The sequence below is a fragment of the Danio aesculapii genome, chromosome 13, assembly GCF_903798145.1.
Source record: "Danio aesculapii chromosome 13, fDanAes4.1, whole genome shotgun sequence".
Taxonomy (NCBI): Eukaryota; Metazoa; Chordata; class Actinopteri; order Cypriniformes; family Danionidae; genus Danio; species Danio aesculapii.
The window spans coordinates 19,940,335-19,963,505 of NC_079447.1; the positions used below are offsets into that span (position 1 = coordinate 19,940,335).

The 23,171-nt window shown below is 32.5% G+C and overlaps 1 protein-coding gene across 2 annotated transcripts in view; it reads right to left on the reverse strand.

The window, feature by feature from the left end:
• Positions 1-23,171, reverse strand: part of jag2a (jagged canonical Notch ligand 2a) — an 88,313-nt gene that overhangs the window by 56,106 nt on the left and 9,036 nt on the right. For both annotated transcript variants that reach the window (XM_056470260.1, XM_056470259.1), the window contains exon 3: positions 17,387-17,447. In XM_056470260.1, the coding sequence (XP_056326235.1) occupies positions 17,387-17,447 (61 nt within the window). The remainder of the gene's footprint in view (positions 1-17,386; positions 17,448-23,171) is intronic.

A 23,171-nucleotide genomic window follows, 5' to 3' on the forward strand; every position in this document is an offset into this window, starting at 1 on the left:
AGCTTGAAGTGCATCAGCTGTGTAAAACATATGCCGGAATAGTTGGTGGTTCATTCTGCTGTGATGAACTCTGATAAAAAGGAACTAAGCTGAAGGAAAATGAAATGTATTATTTTAACTTAGTACTGATAATCTAACTTAAATGTTACTTTTTAAACTTACTCACTCAAGCTTACTCACTTTTTTAAAGTAAAGTCAATTAATTGCTTTTTAGTGAAGTTTATTTATAAACTAATTTCGAGAGGATCACGTGCTTATGATTGCTAGCGGCTGGATCCGCATTATCCAATTCTCAATGCACCAATCAGAAGACTCCTAAGCTACTACAAATACCCTGGGTTACGTACCACTGCTATCTTCGTTTTGAAGAATCCCCCCATCCACCCCTACTCCTCCTTCTTCCTAGATGGGTGACACGGTGGCCCAGTGCTTAGCACTGTTGCCTCACAGCAAGAATGTCTCTGGTTCCAGGCTTTACCAAACCAGCATACATTTCTGTGTGGAGTTTGCATTTCTCCCTGAGCTCATGTGGGTTTTCCCCCGGGTTCCCCGGTTTCCTCCCACCGTCCAAAAAACATGCAACACAATTGACTAATCCAAACCGGCACTATAGACATGCTCCTAGTAAATGGTTATCTCTCAAGAGCAATCACTGGCTGTTTACTAGTTATTACAGCACAGGAGTTCTCGAGATCTACCTGAGCTCAAACTCGTCGCCTTGCAACGGGAGGAAGCCCCGAGCTTGAGGATCTTATGAGCTCAGGGCTCTCTCCCGGGACAGCATCCAAAACAAGCTTATAATTAATCATCAGCTAAGTGTGATCTCTTGAAAACCTGTTGAACTCTTGAAATTTCCTTAAACTGATTTCCACCTCACCAGTTTTTACTCAAAAGCACATAAAATAGGTTTACTTTCAAACACTTTGTTTGTGTAAGCCTTATATTGTGTTTCTTTCCTGTGTTTAGTTTCAGTTTCCTGTTTCTATGGTAACTCACTGGTTAACTGATTATGTTCAACTGTGCCTGGTTTGGTTTTTCATTTATGGCAAAGAGCTTGAAATGACCAAGAGGCGACACTCAATAGAACATTTTATTGCAACAGCAGTGCCAAGCAACAGCCCTGCGATTCCACCACTTTGGAGTGAAAGCGATCGGCCATCCATTGGATCTCATTGCTGTCACGATGGCAAGCAGCTGCTTTGTTTTTTATTTATTTATTTAAAAAGCACCTTAAAGCTGAGATGCAACCTGAAAGACGACAATACAACACTTACTATGACAATCATCAGCACTTTTAATAGTTTATTTTACAGACTTTTAATATGCTGTTGTTCTATTGGAATTTTTTATTCCAAAATGGCTGCTACGTGAGACTAGTGGCATCTAGTGGCTGTTTCCCAAACAACAACAGAGTGTTGCCTCTTGGTGATTCTATGCTCTTTGTTTATGGTTTTAAATCCTTAGTTTGTTGTTCTGTTGGTTCTGAGTTGTGTAAAGCTATTGTGTGATTCTCGTTTTCTGAATAACAATTTGGAAATTAAGGCAATCTTCTACAGTTAATCTCTTTGTTTGAGTGCATTGTGGCACTCACTGTGTTTCGACAAGTAAAAAAAATTCATACGCCCTTAACTAATTAATTCCTTTAAAATAATCATGCTGACCACAAACATTTGAATGCTATATATTTGTTTCTTTAAGTAATTATTTTTCAAATGCATTAAGCATGTTATAGGGTTTATAGTGTTCATTGCTTCTAAATCATCAGCCAACACGAAGAACATGAATTCCTTCATTAATGGTACATCCTGACAGATTCATGCTGTTTTTTTGGAGCAATGGACAACCACAGGAGTAGAGGAGGAAAACAGGACACATCTGTGTTAGTCAATACACACACATCAACATTTGCACCATGTGTTATATGTCCAGCACACTGTGTTTCCATACACGTGTGTGGAACTACACTACATTCTGAACAAGAAAGTACAAACAATGAGTCACAGATTTGCTCCTACAACTGTACAATCAGCAAATCCCAAAAGAAATCTGATTTTATTCACCAATTCACCAAAGATTGGTTGCATTAAAAAAAATTGGCCTTGTCAAAATGCAAAAGTTACTGATACCATAACATACACTGCACTTTTGAGAGATTTTCTATATATGAAAATAATCACACAGTCTACCTTTAGACACCATACAACCTTTAAACAAGTATTGTACTCATTTTGTTTTAATAACATAAGTCAAACTAACCTGAATACTTAAACTTCAGCAGATCAGGGAGGATCTGTAAAGAATATGATGAATGATCGTTTCTGCAGAATTGTTTCTGCTGAAATCTGTGAGAGAGGAATATGGGGCGGCTTATGTCAAGAAATTTGATTGATGACAGCCACGCCCCTTTTAGGCGGGACTTCCGGTTTAAGCCCCGCCCCTTTTTAATATACATTTAATAATTCCGGTAATTAGATTCTTATCAGTTTAATTAAAATAATAATTCCGGTAAATAGATTCTTATCAGTTTAATTAAATTAATAATTCCGGTAATTAAATTATAATTCCGGTAATTAAATTATAATTCCGGTAATTAAACAATAATTCCGGTAATTATATTCTTATCAGTTTAATTAAATTATTATTAATTCCTGTAATTAAATCTTAATTGTAATATTAATTATAAAAATAGATATTATAATATTATTAATTAGATTGTAATCAAATGAAATAAAATATATCAACCGTTATTAAAACCATATTTTAATTATTGTACTACATTATATTATATTTTAAATATTGTACTACATTATATTATATTTTAATTATTGTACTACATTATATTATATTTTAATTATTGTAATACATTATATTTTAATTATTGCAATAAAGTATTATAATTATATACTATTATACACTATTATATTATACTAATATATTTTATTATATTTTAATATAATTAATAAACTATTAGTATCTCCCACCTGGTCTTGCCTGCGCTCTGGTACGGGTGTGGGCCTGGCTCTGACTGTGTGTCTGTCTTGGTAATTTGAAGACAGTTGAAGACTGCTTGTGAAAGATAGAAGACATATCTGATGACTGTTACAATGCAATCGCTATATGCTACTATGTGATAAGAGAACGTAATGGTTGCGCTTGTTTAATAAACGCGAACATCCGCTTACATGGCTATCAGTCAGTGTGGCTCTAACCGGCTGTTTAGGCATGGGTGTGTCTGTGTGTGTGTGTGAGCGATGATAAGGTAAACTTATCCTTTAGACAGCATCCCGTCAACTATTTGTGAAAGATATATATATCAGAAATGGAACATGTATCTGATTGATATGTTGATAGGTGATTAGAAAGTGTGCTGATATTGCATATCTATATATTCACATGCAGCCAACTGTGTGCATGTGTGTGTGTGTGTGTGTGTGTGTGTGTGTGTATGCCTGGGTCTGGTTGTGTCTGCTTGAATTCACGACACAGTATTTAATGAATCAGCCTTTATTATTGCTCATTAATAGGTTATGTTGTTTTCACATTATTACTACATTAAACTAATACATATTTTAAGACAGACAAAAGACTATCAGTCATATCGTTTTAATGTATCTTTTATCGAAACTATCTAATTAAAATATATTTACAATATTAATCCAGCAAATAACAAATCTTAATATGTATTGACGACAAAAAGACCTTGTAAAACTATTTATCTAAAAATGTAATGTTATAAACTGCTGGTTGAAAAACACTGATGTAAATTCCAGTTGTCTTTGTGATTAATGAAAAGTTTTATTATGAAAAACATTTTAAGCTGATTTTTTTTCTTTTGACTAACACATTTCCAATATATTTACATGCATGTTCTGTATTTTATGGCACACATTGTTGTATAATTAATCTAAAAACGTAATGTTTTGCACACTGGTCATCACTGGTGTAGATTTGAAAATAAATGATTTAAAATAAAAGATTTACTAAAAGGTCTTATCAGTCTTTAGACAGTATTGTTATTTCAGTTTCAAAAGGTAAATAACATGTATTACTCATAGTAATTGTACTGCTCACAATTGAAGCCAGGCAACTTAGTTACGGAATTTTAGATTCAAACTGATTTGAATTCCTTGAAAATACTTGATAATATAAAGAGAAATATAGTGATTATTCCGAATATAAAACAAAAATGTAAACAAAAATGATTTCCAGTTTATCTAAAACAGTACAGCTCTATCCCTTAGTTAACTTTACTTAATGTTATACAGTAAAATGTATTAGTTTATCTACTGGATCCACCATTTATGTTCACATAACAGTGTTAAATCAAGTAAGCCTACACATTTGTCAAAATAAGTCAAGTTTAAAGGTAGTTCTTATAAGTAGACAGAGCAAATGATGCTTTTCTTTTACCATTAGATTTAGATGAATCAAGATTATTGATACTACACACATTTTGTAGTGAGTCTATATGTTTCTTTAAATTGAAGGTTTTTTCATTGACATACACATTGTCAAATTAACAATCTAAAATCAAACAATGTTTTTTCACTCTGAATATAAAACGTTATCACACATAAAAGTGATGTTTAAAATACTATTCATTAAACTTAACGCATGACTAGAGTTTTGTTTTTACAAGCCAGAAACATTGAACTAAATCAAGCTTTTGATTTTGCACTCTGTTGCACTTTTTCAACACAAAAGGTAAGCTTTTTATGCATCTGCTAAAAATCTGTAATTTTGAGCCACTGTTAGAGTTTGTATGTTACAAAGCATACATGTTTTTAAAACTGTCAGTTCTCAAAAGTTACTTATTGTTGTTCCCTTTCTTCTGGAGTTTTTAAGAACAACATTGCAGGGGCTTCGTCAAACATAAAGATACATTTCATGCATTAGATTTATACTGACACACAAGACTTTGTAAAATTTAAGAGAGAAAATCACTAAGAAAAAGATTAAAACAAGAATAGTTTCATTTGGGGGGAAAAAAGTGATAATATGAAATACATTGGTTACACCAATATGGTCTAATGGTTAGAATTTCTGGGTTTTATGATATGGGAATATTTTTAAACTCTAATTTGTCCCAAGTAACATTAATAACAACACTTAGCCACAGTTATTTGTATCGTAGTTGAATGCTACACGCTATACTGTCAACAAAGCACATTAATATCAAAGAGTAAATACATTTTATTTTAAGAATACTTTGCAGTAAACTTTAATGAATGAATACGTTTATTTTATCGACCTTCTGATGCATAATGTTTTTGAAACATTTAATTATGTTTTACGACCAATGTCATCTGACCAAATTATTTGACCTAATTCAATCTTCTGTTGCACTTTTTAACACAAAATGTCTTTGCAAACTTTTTGCATATGTGATAAAACTCTCAAAGCATCTGTTATGATGCATACAGTAAAAGACACAATAACCATTTCTACTGTCAATGATATTTTGTTGTCTAATTCTTCACAATATGTTTTCCCAAGAACTATGAATCTACAAAACTAAATTGAATACTTGCCAGTAAATCTGCATTAATATCTTTTTGCGACAGTGTCTAAGGTACAGTGTATTAGAACTGTATTCTTTTCAACTGTCGTAAAAGTTTGAGTTGTAAATGTTTTGGTTATAAACCAGAGACAACCAACAATATTATGTATACCTTTTGTTCATACAGTTTTTCAAATGAATGAGAAATTATGAAATTGTACGTCAGTACTTCTAGATTTAAAACTAAATTGGGTGACAGTTTTTAGTTTGTCTTTCTAAACTGACTACAAAACCGTTACACGTTAGAACTGTGTGTTATTAGGGGTGTCTTAAACATCAACCAACTTTAATAAATGATCTACAGTTTATACCTTTATGCTTTAAACAAGTAACCACTCTTTGACACACTATGCAACTTTTTAATTTCCTAGATATTTAAATTTGGCATAAATACAGGTCTTAAATCAATTTCGACAATGTTTCTATGATTTGTTTCATGCCATCATGTTTTGCATCTTAGCTCATTTTCTAACTTTTTTACAGTAAAGGCATAGACACTTTTCAGAACAAGCAATAGGTAATTTAAACCGCTAGACTTTGAATGCACCAAATAACACATGGCCACTCTTGCAAGTTTACTTTAAGTTATAATTTTTGTATGTAAACCTGATCCTGTGTATGTAAACCACCTATGACTAGGTGGGGTAATAAAATGCCAAGCAGGTTATTCTTTTCTTTATAAATGCTTGTAGAATTTAAAATCTACTTAGTTACATTAAAACATTTTACTTGTTTAACACAAAATCATAAGTTTACTTAAGCTGATAAACTTTTTATTTCGAGCAAATATACACTGAAATAGAGTAGTGCATAATGAACAAACATGGATTGCATAATCATAAAGACAAATCAACTAAAAAATATATATATATGTTTATACAGTCATACATTGAAGAAAAACAGGGAACACCAGAACACTGTAACGACATTACTGAATATCTAACCAGCAAAGAAATTCTACTAAAAGCATTCTGTCGTGTTCAAGAATGTGGTTGGTCAAAACTTCTACAATCTCAGCAATATTGGCTATTTTGTTTTGTGAAAGCAGTGACACACAAATATCTGTTATATATGTAGACATGCATAGAACCTGCGTTACTCCCATCTCATCACTCCATCCAGTCAGCACCTCAAGAATTTTTGTAATGGTTGCACAGACAGCATCATTGCTACGAACACACAGGTGAGTCAATTGATTTATCGTATCGGCCCATGAGTTTAAGGCACCTCTCACAACGTCCATTTCTCTCTTGAGATTTTTCACACGTTTGCCATCTCCTGTACAATCATGATTAGAATCACACGCATCATTGATGATCCTCTCCAGAAGAAAGACCATACGGTCCCTATAATGCTGTTTAAACATGTCGTCCACAATAGACCTCATTTGACAATCAAAAGCAGGGTCGCACTTGCACTCAGGCCTTTCATGCGCATCAGGGTCAGCATTTTGAGAACAATAGCAATCCGCCATCTTTGCAAGGGGCTGTCAGAAGAAATCAGAAAATAATTTTTTAGAAAACTTTTTTGTTTAATCACAATACAAAGTTTGTACCATAATCTGTGTAGAACATATGCAGTAGTACCTTAAGGATGCTGCTGGTGTCCTTAAGCAGCAATAGTTCAGTCCTAATAGCTTAGTGCAAACAAGACCAAAGGTAGTCCTCAAAGTTAGTACATTTTTATGTCTTTAATCTTCTTTTTACTCCTGATCAATGGGTTCTTGTAGAAAGTTCTGGGGTCGGTGACTGTGCCCAAAAGCATTACTCCTTGGTAGCTAGAAGTAATAATGGGCGGTTTATCTACACATTCAATCAGGTCCGCCTTCACTCACTAGGGCGGTACTATGAACATCTGCCATGGTGTCATAAAAGTCATGAATAAACATTTAGTTAACATATTTTATTTAAGACGTAGGCGTGATGATGTAGGGATACCTATTTTGATTAAACAAAATAAAAAAATACAGGGTCATACCGTAAATATATTCACAATGAAATATTTTAGAGAACTAATATTATAGAATTTTATATTTCATGGAGGTTTTAGGCTGACAAAATATAATGCTTAGCTGAAGACATTTCAAAACTGGTTGCCATACAAATGGACAATCAAATAAATTTGAATGTTTTTACGCAAATATGTACACGCTTTTCAACATTATTCTGCAGTCTGAATTGTTCATTATAGTTGTTTATTTGGTTTCCTATTAGGGCTCAAAGCAGTCACATATTTAATTGAAAATTTGCTTATTTCATGATAGTGTTCTTTTTTTAAAGAATTAAGAATTGAGAAGAAATACGCTTACATCTACACATACATATTCATTTTGGAATTAAAATGTAACGATACAAGACACGCTATTTATTTTAAGGGAAATATACTTGTAAGAAAATACAATAACATTTATGAAATGACCCATATTACATAACTTATTGCAATGCCTTTGAGGTAAAGACAGAGAGAGTTTAAGAGCCGTTATCCATAATTGGTTATTAGATTAAAGTTTTTTTAAAAAGTCGAGTTTGGTTAAAAATCTACGCCTACTTAAATTGGATCTGTTAAAACATAAAGAAGTTAAAGTTATGCAGTATACGTTCTGGTGACATATAAACATTCACTTTAGCATCACTATAGTATAGATAATCTACGAGTACCAACATTCACCAATTTGATACAAACTGTACCAAAACTGTTTCATATGTTTGTTGCTGAGTAGCAATAAGTATTTTTGTTTTATTTCTATGTTATGTGATTCTAAATCTATTTTCAGACCTATCATTTTAGTGATATACTTATAATAAAGTTGAAAAAACAAGATAATAAATTTAGTTAGACATCATGTGCTTGACATTTTAGTAAATAGTTAAAGCTACTGATTGTGCTAATTGAATATTTAGCATTTTGAAAGGTAAATATGTGTCAGGGTATGTAAAGTTGTCGCCTCTGGCTTGTTTGGTTGTGATTGGTGGAATGTTTCCACAAACTGAAATATTAAAGTGTTTTTATTCACTATTCTGCAACTTTGATGCAATCTACACTGTAAAAGAAATATACTAAAGTACATATCATGCTGTTTTGTAAAAGCACACAGACATGTCGCCAAAAAACTGCACCTCATGGGACAAACCTTTTGTATTGCTGAAAATCTGTAATATTTTAATGTGTTGGTCAGGATGTAAGCATACAGCTTACAAATAACTGACTATTTGTACTATGTACAGTGATGTGACACACGTTTCAAGTGTAATAGATGAGTATATAGCAGAAAACAACTAGTCTCATATGTCATGTTGGTGTTCAGAGGTTTAAAAAGTACTCAAAAATGCTACTCAAGTGAAAGATTAAACATGGTGGTGAAAATTGTACACATATAAGGGTATAATCGTTTGGACAATACATATTTGAATAAAAAAATTGTGCTAGATTTAAATAGTACTTGTGTAATAGTAAAAGTAACAGCAATAATGAATTTATAGATTATTGTTTAAACTTTAAAATCTCTCACCACACAGCATGAATGGATGACATACAATGCTTTATCATGCTTTAGAACCGTCTATGATTAATTGTATTTAACTATCAAACTACAGGCACTAAATATAAATTATTCATCATGCTTAAAGTTTTAAAACCTTTGAATTAACTTGTGCAGATGTTGAATTGTTAGAGGCAAGCCTTTTGTGGGATCAAAAGCAAAAAAGTCAATATGTCCATGTTTACTACTGTCACACTTGAAAATATACTTTTACAATATACTCTATGCTTAAAAGAACACAGTAAACATGGACATATTGACTTTTTTGCTTTTGATCCCACAAAAGGCTTGCCTCTAACAATTCAACATCTGCACAAGTTAATTCAAAGGTTTTAAAACTTTAAGCATGATGAATAATTTATATTTAGTGCCTGTAGTTTGATAGTTAAATACAATTAATCATAGACGGTTCTAAAGCATGATAAAGCATTGTATGTCATCCATTCATGCTGTGTGGTGAGAGATTTTAAAGTTTAAACAATAATCTATAAATTCATTATTGCTGTTACTTTTACTATTACACAAGTACTATTTAAATCTAGCACAATTTTTTTATTCAAATATGTATTGTCCAAACGATTATACCCTTATATGTGTACAATTTTCACCACCATGTTTAATCTTTCACTTGAGTAGCATTTTTGAGTACTTTTTAAACCTCTGAACACCAACATGACATATGAGACTAGTTGTTTTCTGCTATATACTCATCTATTACACTTGAAACGTGTGTCACATCACTGTACATAGTACAAATAGTCAGTTATTTGTAAGCTGTATGCTTACATCCTGACCAACACATTAAAATATTACAGATTTTCAGCAATACAAAAGGTTTGTCCCATGAGGTGCAGTTTTTTGGCGACATGTCTGTGTGCTTTTACAAAACAGCATGATATGTACTTTAGTATATTTCTTTTACAGTGTAGATTGCATCAAAGTTGCAGAATAGTGAATAAAAACACTTTAATATTTCAGTTTGTGGAAACATTCCACCAATCACAACCAAACAAGCCAGAGGCGACAACTTTACATACCCTGACACATATTTACCTTTCAAAATGCTAAATATTCAATTAGCACAATCAGTAGCTTTAACTATTTACTAAAATGTCAAGCACATGATGTCTAACTAAATTTATTATCTTGTTTTTTCAACTTTATTATAAGTATATCACTAAAATGATAGGTCTGAAAATAGATTTAGAATCACATAACATAGAAATAAAACAAAAATACTTATTGCTACTCAGCAACAAACATATGAAACAGTTTTGGTACAGTTTGTATCAAATTGGTGAATGTTGGTACTCGTAGATTATCTATACTATAGTGATGCTAAAGTGAATGTTTATATGTCACCAGAACGTATACTGCATAACTTTAACTTCTTTATGTTTTAACAGATCCAATTTAAGTAGGCGTAGATTTTTAACCAAACTCGACTTTTTAAAAAAACTTTAATCTAATAACCAATTATGGATAACGGCTCTTAAACTCTCTCTGTCTTTACCTCAAAGGCATTGCAATAAGTTATGTAATATGGGTCATTTCATAAATGTTATTGTATTTTCTTACAAGTATATTTCCCTTAAAATAAATAGCGTGTCTTGTATCGTTACATTTTTAATTCCAAAATGAATATGTATGTGTAGATGTAAGCGTATTTCTTCTCAATTCTTAATTCTTTAAAAAAAGAACACTATCATGAAATAAGCAAATTTTCAATTAAATATGTGACTGCTTTGAGCCCTAATAGGAAACCAAATAAACAACTATAATGAACAATTCAGACTGCAGAATAATGTTGAAAAGCGTGTACATATTTGCGTAAAAACATTCAAATTTATTTGATTGTCCATTTGTATGGCAACCAGTTTTGAAATGTCTTCAGCTAAGCATTATATTTTGTCAGCCTAAAACCTCCATGAAATATAAAATTCTATAATATTAGTTCTCTAAAATATTTCATTGTGAATATATTTACGGTATGACCCTGTATTTTTTTATTTTGTTTAATCAAAATAGGTATCCCTACATCATCACGCCTACGTCTTAAATAAAATATGTTAACTAAATGTTTATTCATGACTTTTATGACACCATGGCAGATGTTCATAGTACCGCCCTAGTGAGTGAAGGCGGACCTGATTGAATGTGTAGATAAACCGCCCATTATTACTTCTAGCTACCAAGGAGTAATGCTTTTGGGCACAGTCACCGACCCCAGAACTTTCTACAAGAACCCATTGATCAGGAGTAAAAAGAAGATTAAAGACATAAAAATGTACTAACTTTGAGGACTACCTTTGGTCTTGTTTGCACTAAGCTATTAGGACTGAACTATTGCTGCTTAAGGACACCAGCAGCATCCTTAAGGTACTACTGCATATGTTCTACACAGATTATGGTACAAACTTTGTATTGTGATTAAACAAAAAAGTTTTCTAAAAAATTATTTTCTGATTTCTTCTGACAGCCCCTTGCAAAGATGGCGGATTGCTATTGTTCTCAAAATGCTGACCCTGATGCGCATGAAAGGCCTGAGTGCAAGTGCGACCCTGCTTTTGATTGTCAAATGAGGTCTATTGTGGACGACATGTTTAAACAGCATTATAGGGACCGTATGGTCTTTCTTCTGGAGAGGATCATCAATGATGCGTGTGATTCTAATCATGATTGTACAGGAGATGGCAAACGTGTGAAAAATCTCAAGAGAGAAATGGACGTTGTGAGAGGTGCCTTAAACTCATGGGCCGATACGATAAATCAATTGACTCACCTGTGTGTTCGTAGCAATGATGCTGTCTGTGCAACCATTACAAAAATTCTTGAGGTGCTGACTGGATGGAGTGATGAGATGGGAGTAACGCAGGTTCTATGCATGTCTACATATATAACAGATATTTGTGTGTCACTGCTTTCACAAAACAAAATAGCCAATATTGCTGAGATTGTAGAAGTTTTGACCAACCACATTCTTGAACACGACAGAATGCTTTTAGTAGAATTTCTTTGCTGGTTAGATATTCAGTAATGTCGTTACAGTGTTCTGGTGTTCCCTGTTTTTCTTCAATGTATGACTGTATAAACATATATATATATTTTTTAGTTGATTTGTCTTTATGATTATGCAATCCATGTTTGTTCATTATGCACTACTCTATTTCAGTGTATATTTGCTCGAAATAAAAAGTTTATCAGCTTAAGTAAACTTATGATTTTGTGTTAAACAAGTAAAATGTTTTAATGTAACTAAGTAGATTTTAAATTCTACAAGCATTTATAAAGAAAAGAATAACCTGCTTGGCATTTTATTACCCCACCTAGTCATAGGTGGTTTACATACACAGGATCAGGTTTACATACAAAAATTATAACTTAAAGTAAACTTGCAAGAGTGGCCATGTGTTATTTGGTGCATTCAAAGTCTAGCGGTTTAAATTACCTATTGCTTGTTCTGAAAAGTGTCTATGCCTTTACTGTAAAAAAGTTAGAAAATGAGCTAAGATGCAAAACATGATGGCATGAAACAAATCATAGAAACATTGTCGAAATTGATTTAAGACCTGTATTTATGCCAAATTTAAATATCTAGGAAATTAAAAAGTTGCATAGTGTGTCAAAGAGTGGTTACTTGTTTAAAGCATAAAGGTATAAACTGTAGATCATTTATTAAAGTTGGTTGATGTTTAAGACACCCCTAATAACACACAGTTCTAACGTGTAACGGTTTTGTAGTCAGTTTAGAAAGACAAACTAAAAACTGTCACCCAATTTAGTTTTAAATCTAGAAGTACTGACGTACAATTTCATAATTTCTCATTCATTTGAAAAACTGTATGAACAAAAGGTATACATAATATTGTTGGTTGTCTCTGGTTTATAACCAAAACATTTACAACTCAAACTTTTACGACAGTTGAAAAGAATACAGTTCTAATACACTGTACCTTAGACACTGTCGCAAAAAGATATTAATGCAGATTTACTGGCAAGTATTCAATTTAGTTTTGTAGATTCATAGTTCTTGGGAAAACATATTGTGAAGAATTAGACAACAAAATATCATTGACAGTAGAAATGGTTATTGTGTCTTTTACTGTATGCATCATAACAGATGCTTTGAGAGTTTTATCACATATGCAAAAAGTTTGCAAAGACATTTTGTGTTAAAAAGTGCAACAGAAGATTGAATTAGGTCAAATAATTTGGTCAGATGACATTGGTCGTAAAACATAATTAAATGTTTCAAAAACATTATGCATCAGAAGGTCGATAAAATAAACGTATTCATTCATTAAAGTTTACTGCAAAGTATTCTTAAAATAAAATGTATTTACTCTTTGATATTAATGTGCTTTGTTGACAGTATAGCGTGTAGCATTCAACTACGATACAAATAACTGTGGCTAAGTGTTGTTATTAATGTTACTTGGGACAAATTAGAGTTTAAAAATATTCCCATATCATAAAACCCAGAAATTCTAACCATTAGACCATATTGGTGTAACCAATGTATTTCATATTATCACTTTTTTCCCCCCAAATGAAACTATTCTTGTTTTAATCTTTTTCTTAGTGATTTTCTCTCTTAAATTTTACAAAGTCTTGTGTGTCAGTATAAATCTAATGCATGAAATGTATCTTTATGTTTGACGAAGCCCCTGCAATGTTGTTCTTAAAAACTCCAGAAGAAAGGGAACAACAATAAGTAACTTTTGAGAACTGACAGTTTTAAAAACATGTATGCTTTGTAACATACAAACTCTAACAGTGGCTCAAAATTACAGATTTTTAGCAGATGCATAAAAAGCTTACCTTTTGTGTTGAAAAAGTGCAACAGAGTGCAAAATCAAAAGCTTGATTTAGTTCAATGTTTCTGGCTTGTAAAAACAAAACTCTAGTCATGCGTTAAGTTTAATGAATAGTATTTTAAACATCACTTTTATGTGTGATAACGTTTTATATTCAGAGTGAAAAAACATTGTTTGATTTTAGATTGTTAATTTGACAATGTGTATGTCAATGAAAAAACCTTCAATTTAAAGAAACATATAGACTCACTACAAAATGTGTGTAGTATCAATAATCTTGATTCATCTAAATCTAATGGTAAAAGAAAAGCATCATTTGCTCTGTCTACTTATAAGAACTACCTTTAAACTTGACTTATTTTGACAAATGTGTAGGCTTACTTGATTTAACACTGTTATGTGAACATAAATGGTGGATCCAGTAGATAAACTAATACATTTTACTGTATAACATTAAGTAAAGTTAACTAAGGGATAGAGCTGTACTGTTTTAGATAAACTGGAAATCATTTTTGTTTACATTTTTGTTTTATATTCGGAATAATCACTATATTTCTCTTTATATTATCAAGTATTTTCAAGGAATTCAAATCAGTTTGAATCTAAAATTCCGTAACTAAGTTGCCTGGCTTCAATTGTGAGCAGTACAATTACTATGAGTAATACATGTTATTTACCTTTTGAAACTGAAATAACAATACTGTCTAAAGACTGATAAGACCTTTTAGTAAATCTTTTATTTTAAATCATTTATTTTCAAATCTACACCAGTGATGACCAGTGTGCAAAACATTACGTTTTTAGATTAATTATACAACAATGTGTGCCATAAAATACAGAACATGCATGTAAATATATTGGAAATGTGTTAGTCAAAAGAAAAAAAATCAGCTTAAAATGTTTTTCATAATAAAACTTTTCATTAATCACAAAGACAACTGGAATTTACATCAGTGTTTTTCAACCAGCAGTTTATAACATTACATTTTTAGATAAATAGTTTTACAAGGTCTTTTTGTCGTCAATACATATTAAGATTTGTTATTTGCTGGATTAATATTGTAAATATATTTTAATTAGATAGTTTCGATAAAAGATACATTAAAACGATATGACTGATAGTCTTTTGTCTGTCTTAAAATATGTATTAGTTTAATGTAGTAATAATGTGAAAACAACATAACCTATTAATGAGCAATAATAAAGGCTGATTCATTAAATACTGTGTCGTGAATTCAAGCAGACACAACCAGACCCAGGCATACACACACACACACACACACACACACACACACACATGCACACAGTTGGCTGCATGTGAATATATAGATATGCAATATCAGCACACTTTCTAATCACCTATCAACATATCAATCAGATACATGTTCCATTTCTGATATATATATCTTTCACAAATAGTTGACGGGATGCTGTCTAAAGGATAAGTTTACCTTATCATCGCTCACACACACACACAGACACACCCATGCCTAAACAGCCGGTTAGAGCCACACTGACTGATAGCCATGTAAGCGGATGTTCGCGTTTATTAAACAAGCGCAACCATTACGTTCTCTTATCACATAGTAGCATATAGCGATTGCATTGTAACAGTCATCAGATATGTCTTCTATCTTTCACAAGCAGTCTTCAACTGTCTTCAAATTACCAAGACAGACACACAGTCAGAGCCAGGCCCACACCCGTACCAGAGCGCAGGCAAGACCAGGTGGGAGATACTAATAGTTTATTAATTATATTAAAATATAATAAAATATATTAGTATAATATAATAGTGTATAATAGTATATAATTATAATACTTTATTGCAATAATTAAAATATAATGTATTACAATAATTAAAATATAATATAATGTAGTACAATATTTAAAATATAATATAATGTAGTACAATAATTAAAATATGGTTTTAATAACGGTTGATATATTTTATTTCATTTGATTACAATCTAATTAATAATATTATAATATCTATTTTTATAATTAATATTACAATTAAGATTTAATTACAGGAATTAATAATAATTTAATTAAACTGATAAGAATATAATTACCGGAATTATTGTTTAATTACCGGAATTATAATTTAATTACCGGAATTATAATTTAATTACCGGAATTATTAATTTAATTAAACTGATAAGAATCTATTTACCGGAATTATTATTTTAATTAAACTGATAAGAATCTAATTACCGGAATTATTAAATGTATATTAAAAAGGGGCGGGGCTTAAACCGGAAGTCCCGCCTAAAAGGGGCGTGGCTGTCATCAATCAAATTTCTTGACATAAGCCGCCCCATATTCCTCTCTCTTCTGTGCATGCAAAATCTTCAACCCTGTGTGGTTGAAAGACATGTCAGATCACAGACATCCACCTCTGATCAACTGTTCTGTCAATCTGTTTGGTTTATACTTAAAAAACAGCAACTGTCTGTGTAAAAATCTATGTAAAAATCTGTCTGACTTACAAAGAATTTTAAGGGCATGTTCACCCAAAAAATGTACATTTGCTGTTATATTCCTTACAGTCTGATCATTTAAGATGTAGATGTTGGTTGTTGGTGCTTTGTAAAATTTGCTTTGTAAAATTGCTACTGCCTCTTTGAGATACAAAAAACAACAGGAGAGGCAAACAACTATTAAATTTTTTTTGGCTTGTATGTTTTATATCTGGAAATATTGATCTTAACCATCCAAAATAGTTGTATAAAGCACTTCAGAGTGAAACAGACTACAAAACAGGCTACATTAGTGCATCAACACTGTCTTGAGTAAATATATGAAGAGTTCAGATGCAAAAACCTGTAAATGCCGTGTGAAATATTCATCTAAAATTTATCAGGCTCCTGTGTGTGTGTTCAGTAATATCACTTTTATGCCAAAGAATAAGTCCTTTTCCTGGCCTTTAAAGTGAAATATTTCAACATAAATAAAGGAGGCTGAAAAAAAAATTCATTTTCGATGGAAATTTCAGACGTCATTTAGAAGTTTTTGCATTTGAATTCTTCACATCTATATGATACAAATATCCAAATACAGAGTAAGCCAGCATAAATCGAACTACTGTATCTGTAAACAGATGTGAAATTGCACAAGAGATCTTACAGAAATCTACAGGCCAATGCATCTGTTTGTGTGTGTGCGCTCATTCTTTCACCAAATTTCCCAACAAGTATAGCAATAACAGTCATTCTGATCTTGTGTGTACATTTTGGTCCCTTTAAGAAAAATAAATCATAAAGAATGAAGCATTTTGAAAATGTAAAACTGATGAATAATTTATGTGAAGGTTGGGTTTTTTTAGGCAAAGGGTTGGTTTAGGGTTAAGAGGAAAGAACAGACACGATGTACAGTATAAAAATCCACGGGAAGTCCCTGTAAAACATGAAAACCCAACATGTGTGTGTAGATGAATGTATGTCAAGATGTTGGGAAGTCATTACTTACTACTCTCTGTAATTGTTTGGTTGTCCCAGTCCCAAGCCTCCACGATGAGAGTATACGCTCTCTAGGACAAAGAGAGATAGATGTTGTTAAATAATATACAGACATTTGCAGTACATCTCCTCAGTTGACAATATGAACAATCTCTGCTGCTTATAAAAGTTACAAATTTAAAATCCCTTTAAAAGTGCATGTCCTTAAAGAACAAAATAAATCATGATATAAATAACATGAAGTTTAATTTCCCAGTTTTGATGTCCTCATCGAGATAGTGTGTGATGTGTGTCTTTTTAACAGGATGCAAGTCATAACAGCAATGTGAATAACCTGGTTCCCACGGTCTGGTGACTGATTAGCTCAGTTATAAACCAGATGAAAGATGAGATGGGGCAAGGATGTTTGTATGAGCATGTATCAGGTCACTGCCGCAGTCAACAATTCATAAATGATTGTGTGATGTTTATGCATGCGCGCTTTTATTTTCTGAAACACATGCTTCAATGGTGTTCTTTAGTTCATTCAATTCGTGGGAAAATATTCAGCGGACTTAAGTCAATGGCAGAATGACTTCAAAAGGTCCCTGAAGCAGCAGCTTTTTTAACTGAGGTGAGCTCATCAGATGGGAGGGTCGTGTTCTTTCTCAAATGAGGGGTAAAGAGTTCTTCCCTTTAATCTGAACCTGAGTGCTTTTAGGATTACAGGAATTGAACATTTTTGGAAATATCTGAAACATTAGAAGACTGAATAGAGTGTAATAAGCTTCTGTGTAGTTTAAAGTTTTTTTCTTTAGTTCAAAAGTGTAGTTGAAGGGTAGTTCATTTACTCACTCTAAAGTTGTTCCAAACCTTAAATTTAGCCTTTTGTCGAACACAGAGAACTAAGCTTTTTTATATATGTGGTTAAACAAAGCAATTTATCAAGCATAAAGCAAAAATTCCTACAGGTTTACAACTTCATGAGAGTAAGGGTGCTTTCACATTTGTGGTTCGGTTCAATTGGTCGGACCAATGCAACAAATGATACATTGTAGCATTTTTCTACTGTTTTTGAGTCCTTTTCACACCACACCGATTGCTTTGGTCCAAACCAGTTGAAGAGAACCAAAATGCAGTCCTGTGAAAAAATCCACCACTCATTGGCCAGATGTTATTGTACATATTTACTAAACTGCCTTTCGACTGGTCAGAATTAACGTGCGGGAAAATGCCAATAGAACTCCCGCAGGTAAACAAACCAGAAGACACAAAATGTTGCTTTTACTGATTGTATCCCTTGTTATAGTATACTATATAGTTTGTATACATCACTTTAGACAAATTAAACATTTCAAGAATGTATAGTTCCTCTTCTCAAGGAGGTCTCGGTACACGTTTTTGGTCCGCTTTTGGTGCACACTCGAGTGTGATTGATTGATTGAAGAGGGAAAACTAACTTTAGTGCGATTCAACCGAACTAAATAAGGCTGGTGTGAAAACACTCTTAATGACAAGATTTTCAATTTGGGATAGTTCACCCAACAATAAAAATGAACTCAATATTTACCCACTGACAAGTTGTTCCAATACTGTAAGAATTTCTTTCTAATGTTGATCATAGTAGCAGATATTTGGAAAAACGCTGGTAGGCAAAGAGTTGATGGTCTCCAATGACTCTTATACAATGGAAACAAATGGAGACCATCATCAACATTTCCCAAAGTTAATTCCTTTTGTGTTTAGCAGAAGAAAGAAACACTTACAGGTTTGGATCAAGTGGGATATTAGAAACCAATGAAATTTTTTAAATGCTTTATAATCTGAACAACATTCACTTCCAGTGCTGACACAACAAATGCAAGGAAAAAGCTTGTTATTAAGCTTCACAAAGAGCCACTGTGCATAAAGGTGGATGTTTTTGGAGAGGTGTTTTAGCAGGTTTCAGTTTTTATTTTTTGGTTTGGGCAGAGATCAGGTTTACTGCAGCAGCACGGCATGAGAAACATGCCCATGGATCTGTGTGCTGACACTCACGCATCTTTTCTCTGGAAGCATGAATCAGCACGCTAACATCAGTGAAGCCAAACCGCTCAAACTTGTAGATGCTTGCTGTAAATGGTAGGAAAGAAAGACTCTTGATGAGGCATGGCTTCAAACCTTTCACTAAACCTCAAGCAAATTTCAAATATCTCAACAATAAAAAGGGGGAATTATTTATTGGCATTACATTGACATTTATTTTTTTATATTAAGCAAGTTGGCCTCAAAATACACAGTCTTTAAAATAAAGTTTCCAAAATGGGGTTTTCACATTTTGGTTTCCTTAAAAAACCTTTTAGAGAATTGCTTTTAGGATAAAATAACAAACATTTTTTGTAGTGTAAAAACATTTGAACAATCTAAAGAACTTTTTTAAAGGACACTTTGTGCAATGTAAAGGATCTGTGTAGGTTAAAGGTTCTTCATGAAACCACTTATCCCAATAATGAAACTTTATTTTTAATAGTGCAAATTTTGCTCTGTTCTGCTGATCCACGCCTGTGTGCATTTGTATGAATGGGCCATGAGACAATATACGACAACATCAGAACATTTTGAATGGTGCACAAGTTATTCTTGAAAACTGTGAAAAACAAACAGAAACTACTGAGCCAGATCTTCTGCGTCATTTGCTGAAAATAAAGAGTGATATTTGTTTTACCAAAATATTCCAAAGTTAGCCTGGAGCATCTTTGCAATCATCACATTCTGCTGAAAACTTCAAACAGACGCCAATCTCCAAGACAGTATTGATTAATTGATCATAGCTTTTAATAATTCATTCTCATCTGTCAGGAATAAGTGAAATAAAATGCTAACGTTCAAAGGTCTGTGGTTTGTAGAACTTGTTTTTGTTTTGAAGTAACATTTATTAACTTGAAATTACATTATAACTTTCTTTTGAGGTTTAAGTGTCATTGCTGATCAGCTTGTTGATGTTGAAATGTTACAAAGTTAAATAAAGTGTGTACAGTACAGGCCTGTAGTCAGCCTGGTGAAAGCGGTGGTTCTTTCTTTCTCAAAAGAGGCATTATTGCAGTTATAATTTTCTATTTAATTATGAGGATTGAATACTGCATTTAATGACATTTTAAGCACTTTTTTAGCTGGATTAGCTTGTTGGATGGTCAATTTTTGATGTACCAAAAATATTTACTAAAGATTTATAATAAAGAAGTATGAAAAAAGCAACAACTTATTTTTAAAATACAAAAGTAAAGTTATTACATCATAAATCATTAGAAAATATGTCACCTGTTGTCATTTATTAGACAAATAACAAACTGGCCAGCACATCCAGTTTCCTCAGTCACAATTTGGCCGTTTGAATATAAAAACCAACTAAAACATAATAATAATAATGTTGAGCTTCACAATTTTTTTCTAACCTCTTCACTTCATGAACAACATCAACCACCTAACTACTATTAAAATGAACTTTAATATGGGCCGCTTTTGGTGCTTCAGACCTTTTCAATGGTCAATTTTTTCTTTCATAAATAAGGTCCAAGATTTAGAATAACAGCTGTATTTAACAACAGTAAGTCAGTAGCAAAAGTTGACTTCATTCACGTCATATTCTGCGTGGTCTTAGAACTTTTGATAGATTATTTGCACAATTTATGATGACATAGCAGTCAAAACAGGACAGTGTCAATTCTTGACCAATGGCAAATTCTGTACCTTCGTCAGTAGGGGGTAGGTCTTTCAAACTACCTGAACCCCTCCCTGGCTACAGGCCTGCAGTATTATCATTTATTAATTCTCTCCCCATCCATGACAGATTTTCAGTTATTAATGACATATCACTTAACTACCATTAACTGTTCAAGGCATAGTTTAAATCTTATATATTATAATTTTCTATTACACATCTTTAGCAATTGTACAGATTATCCAGATCCAAAATCATGCAAAGAAAAAACAAGCCATAAAAGCAGTGGTAGTGTAAGCTTGTATAAGCTGTGTGGGTAAATATCATTCCCCTGATCACAAAAGTAGCTTCAAAGCATGGTTTTTAAGCACACACTGTAAAATAAATACATGGTTGCTTTACATTTTTAAAATGAATCAAATAAACTGACTTAAAACTTTCAAACAGCTTGTATACTTTAATAAATAAAGTTAGACGCGTGATTAACTTATAATTGACAAAGGTTGTCATACCATATTTTTTTTGCTATCCTTGCATTTTCTGATATTCACACAGCAAATTAACAAACAATTTTTTAAATGTATTGCAAATGATCAACTATTTTAGTGCTGGCTTGCAACTTAACACTATATATATATAAATACTGTTGCAATGTTTATATTACAAAGCCAATAAAATGTGTCATTACTTTGAGAATGATAACAAAATTAGATATTTAACATGTTTTTTTGGTTCAAGTTAACATAATAATGCAATTTTGTTTACAACATTTCTTCACAAACATTTTGTTGGACATGAAACAATAATTGGCAGATCTCCTGTAGTTCTGCTACGGAACCCCTAAGGGAAACTTGTGCTTTATAACATCCAGAATAAACCCCATTAAAAGTGTCACAATGCTGAGAACTCACTAATGAAAGGTTTTTGCAGCGTTAGTCTGCAGCACGAACATATTGATGTAAACACCTGGTCAGTGGCGTAAGACACAGTTACTAATCTCCAAAGACAGCCATCAGACACCAACCAGCGGTCCAGGGAGGAGCAGAAGCGGGGAAGATTTTATCTTTCCTTAGTTAGAGAGAAATAAGACACCTGCATGCAAATACACATGCCAGCAGATACACAAGAACACACACACATGAATAAGTTACACCTCCTAAGTGACACAGAGCACCAGCACCACAGTTTTTACACCTTTAAGACCAGTGAAAATAATGTATTTTATCATATATTATCCATCTATGGGGGTCTTGAAGGATTCAGGTCAAATCTAAATCAATGCACAGTACGACAAACACACGCAGGAACTGTTTCACCTAAAAGCTGAGTGTGATATGTGCAGACTGGTAACACACCTGTGTTCTGAAGTCACTTCATTCCTCGTGTGCTTGGATTTCCGTGGCACAGAACTAACAACGCATTACCATTGTGTGCAATTTTTCAACAAAAGATGTGGCGTTTTGAATGTGTGTGTTTTGTTATGCTAAAAAACAACTAGCTTAATTGGCTGCTTGAGGGTTATAGCTTTAGACTGATGTATAGTTTGTAAAGATTACTCGTGTTCTATTTGGTGTTACCTATTCATAAACACTGACTTGTGGAAAAAACGTGCCCCATTGCGTCTACGTCTTGCATGGCGCTGGCTAAGAAAAGCAAACTATGAGATCCTGTGCATTTGATTTTATCACATTTAAGGTGGTTTTTTTACTGTAAATGCTCTGTAATTAATATTTAAGGAGGAAAAACATACTAATTCTTTTTGTCAAGTGCCTACATGATCAGAAATTAAGATTTCATTGAGGCTAATATATATGAGAGACAACTCCAGAACAACAACAACAACCTATTACTCTCTTACTATAAAACTTTTAGAAAGTAATATAAATTATTGTAAAATAATAATTGGTACATTGGATACATAATCTGATGCAGTCTTTTCAAATAGAAAAGATTAGGTATACAGTTTGCTGTAATACTGAAAAATGTGACACTACTTGGCAACCCTTCCTCACCATTTTATTTAATTTAAAAAATAATAATAATAATAATAAATAATAATAATAATAAAAAAACTATAGCTGACATATTTTGCCTACCCCTGGCTTAGTTATAAATGGAG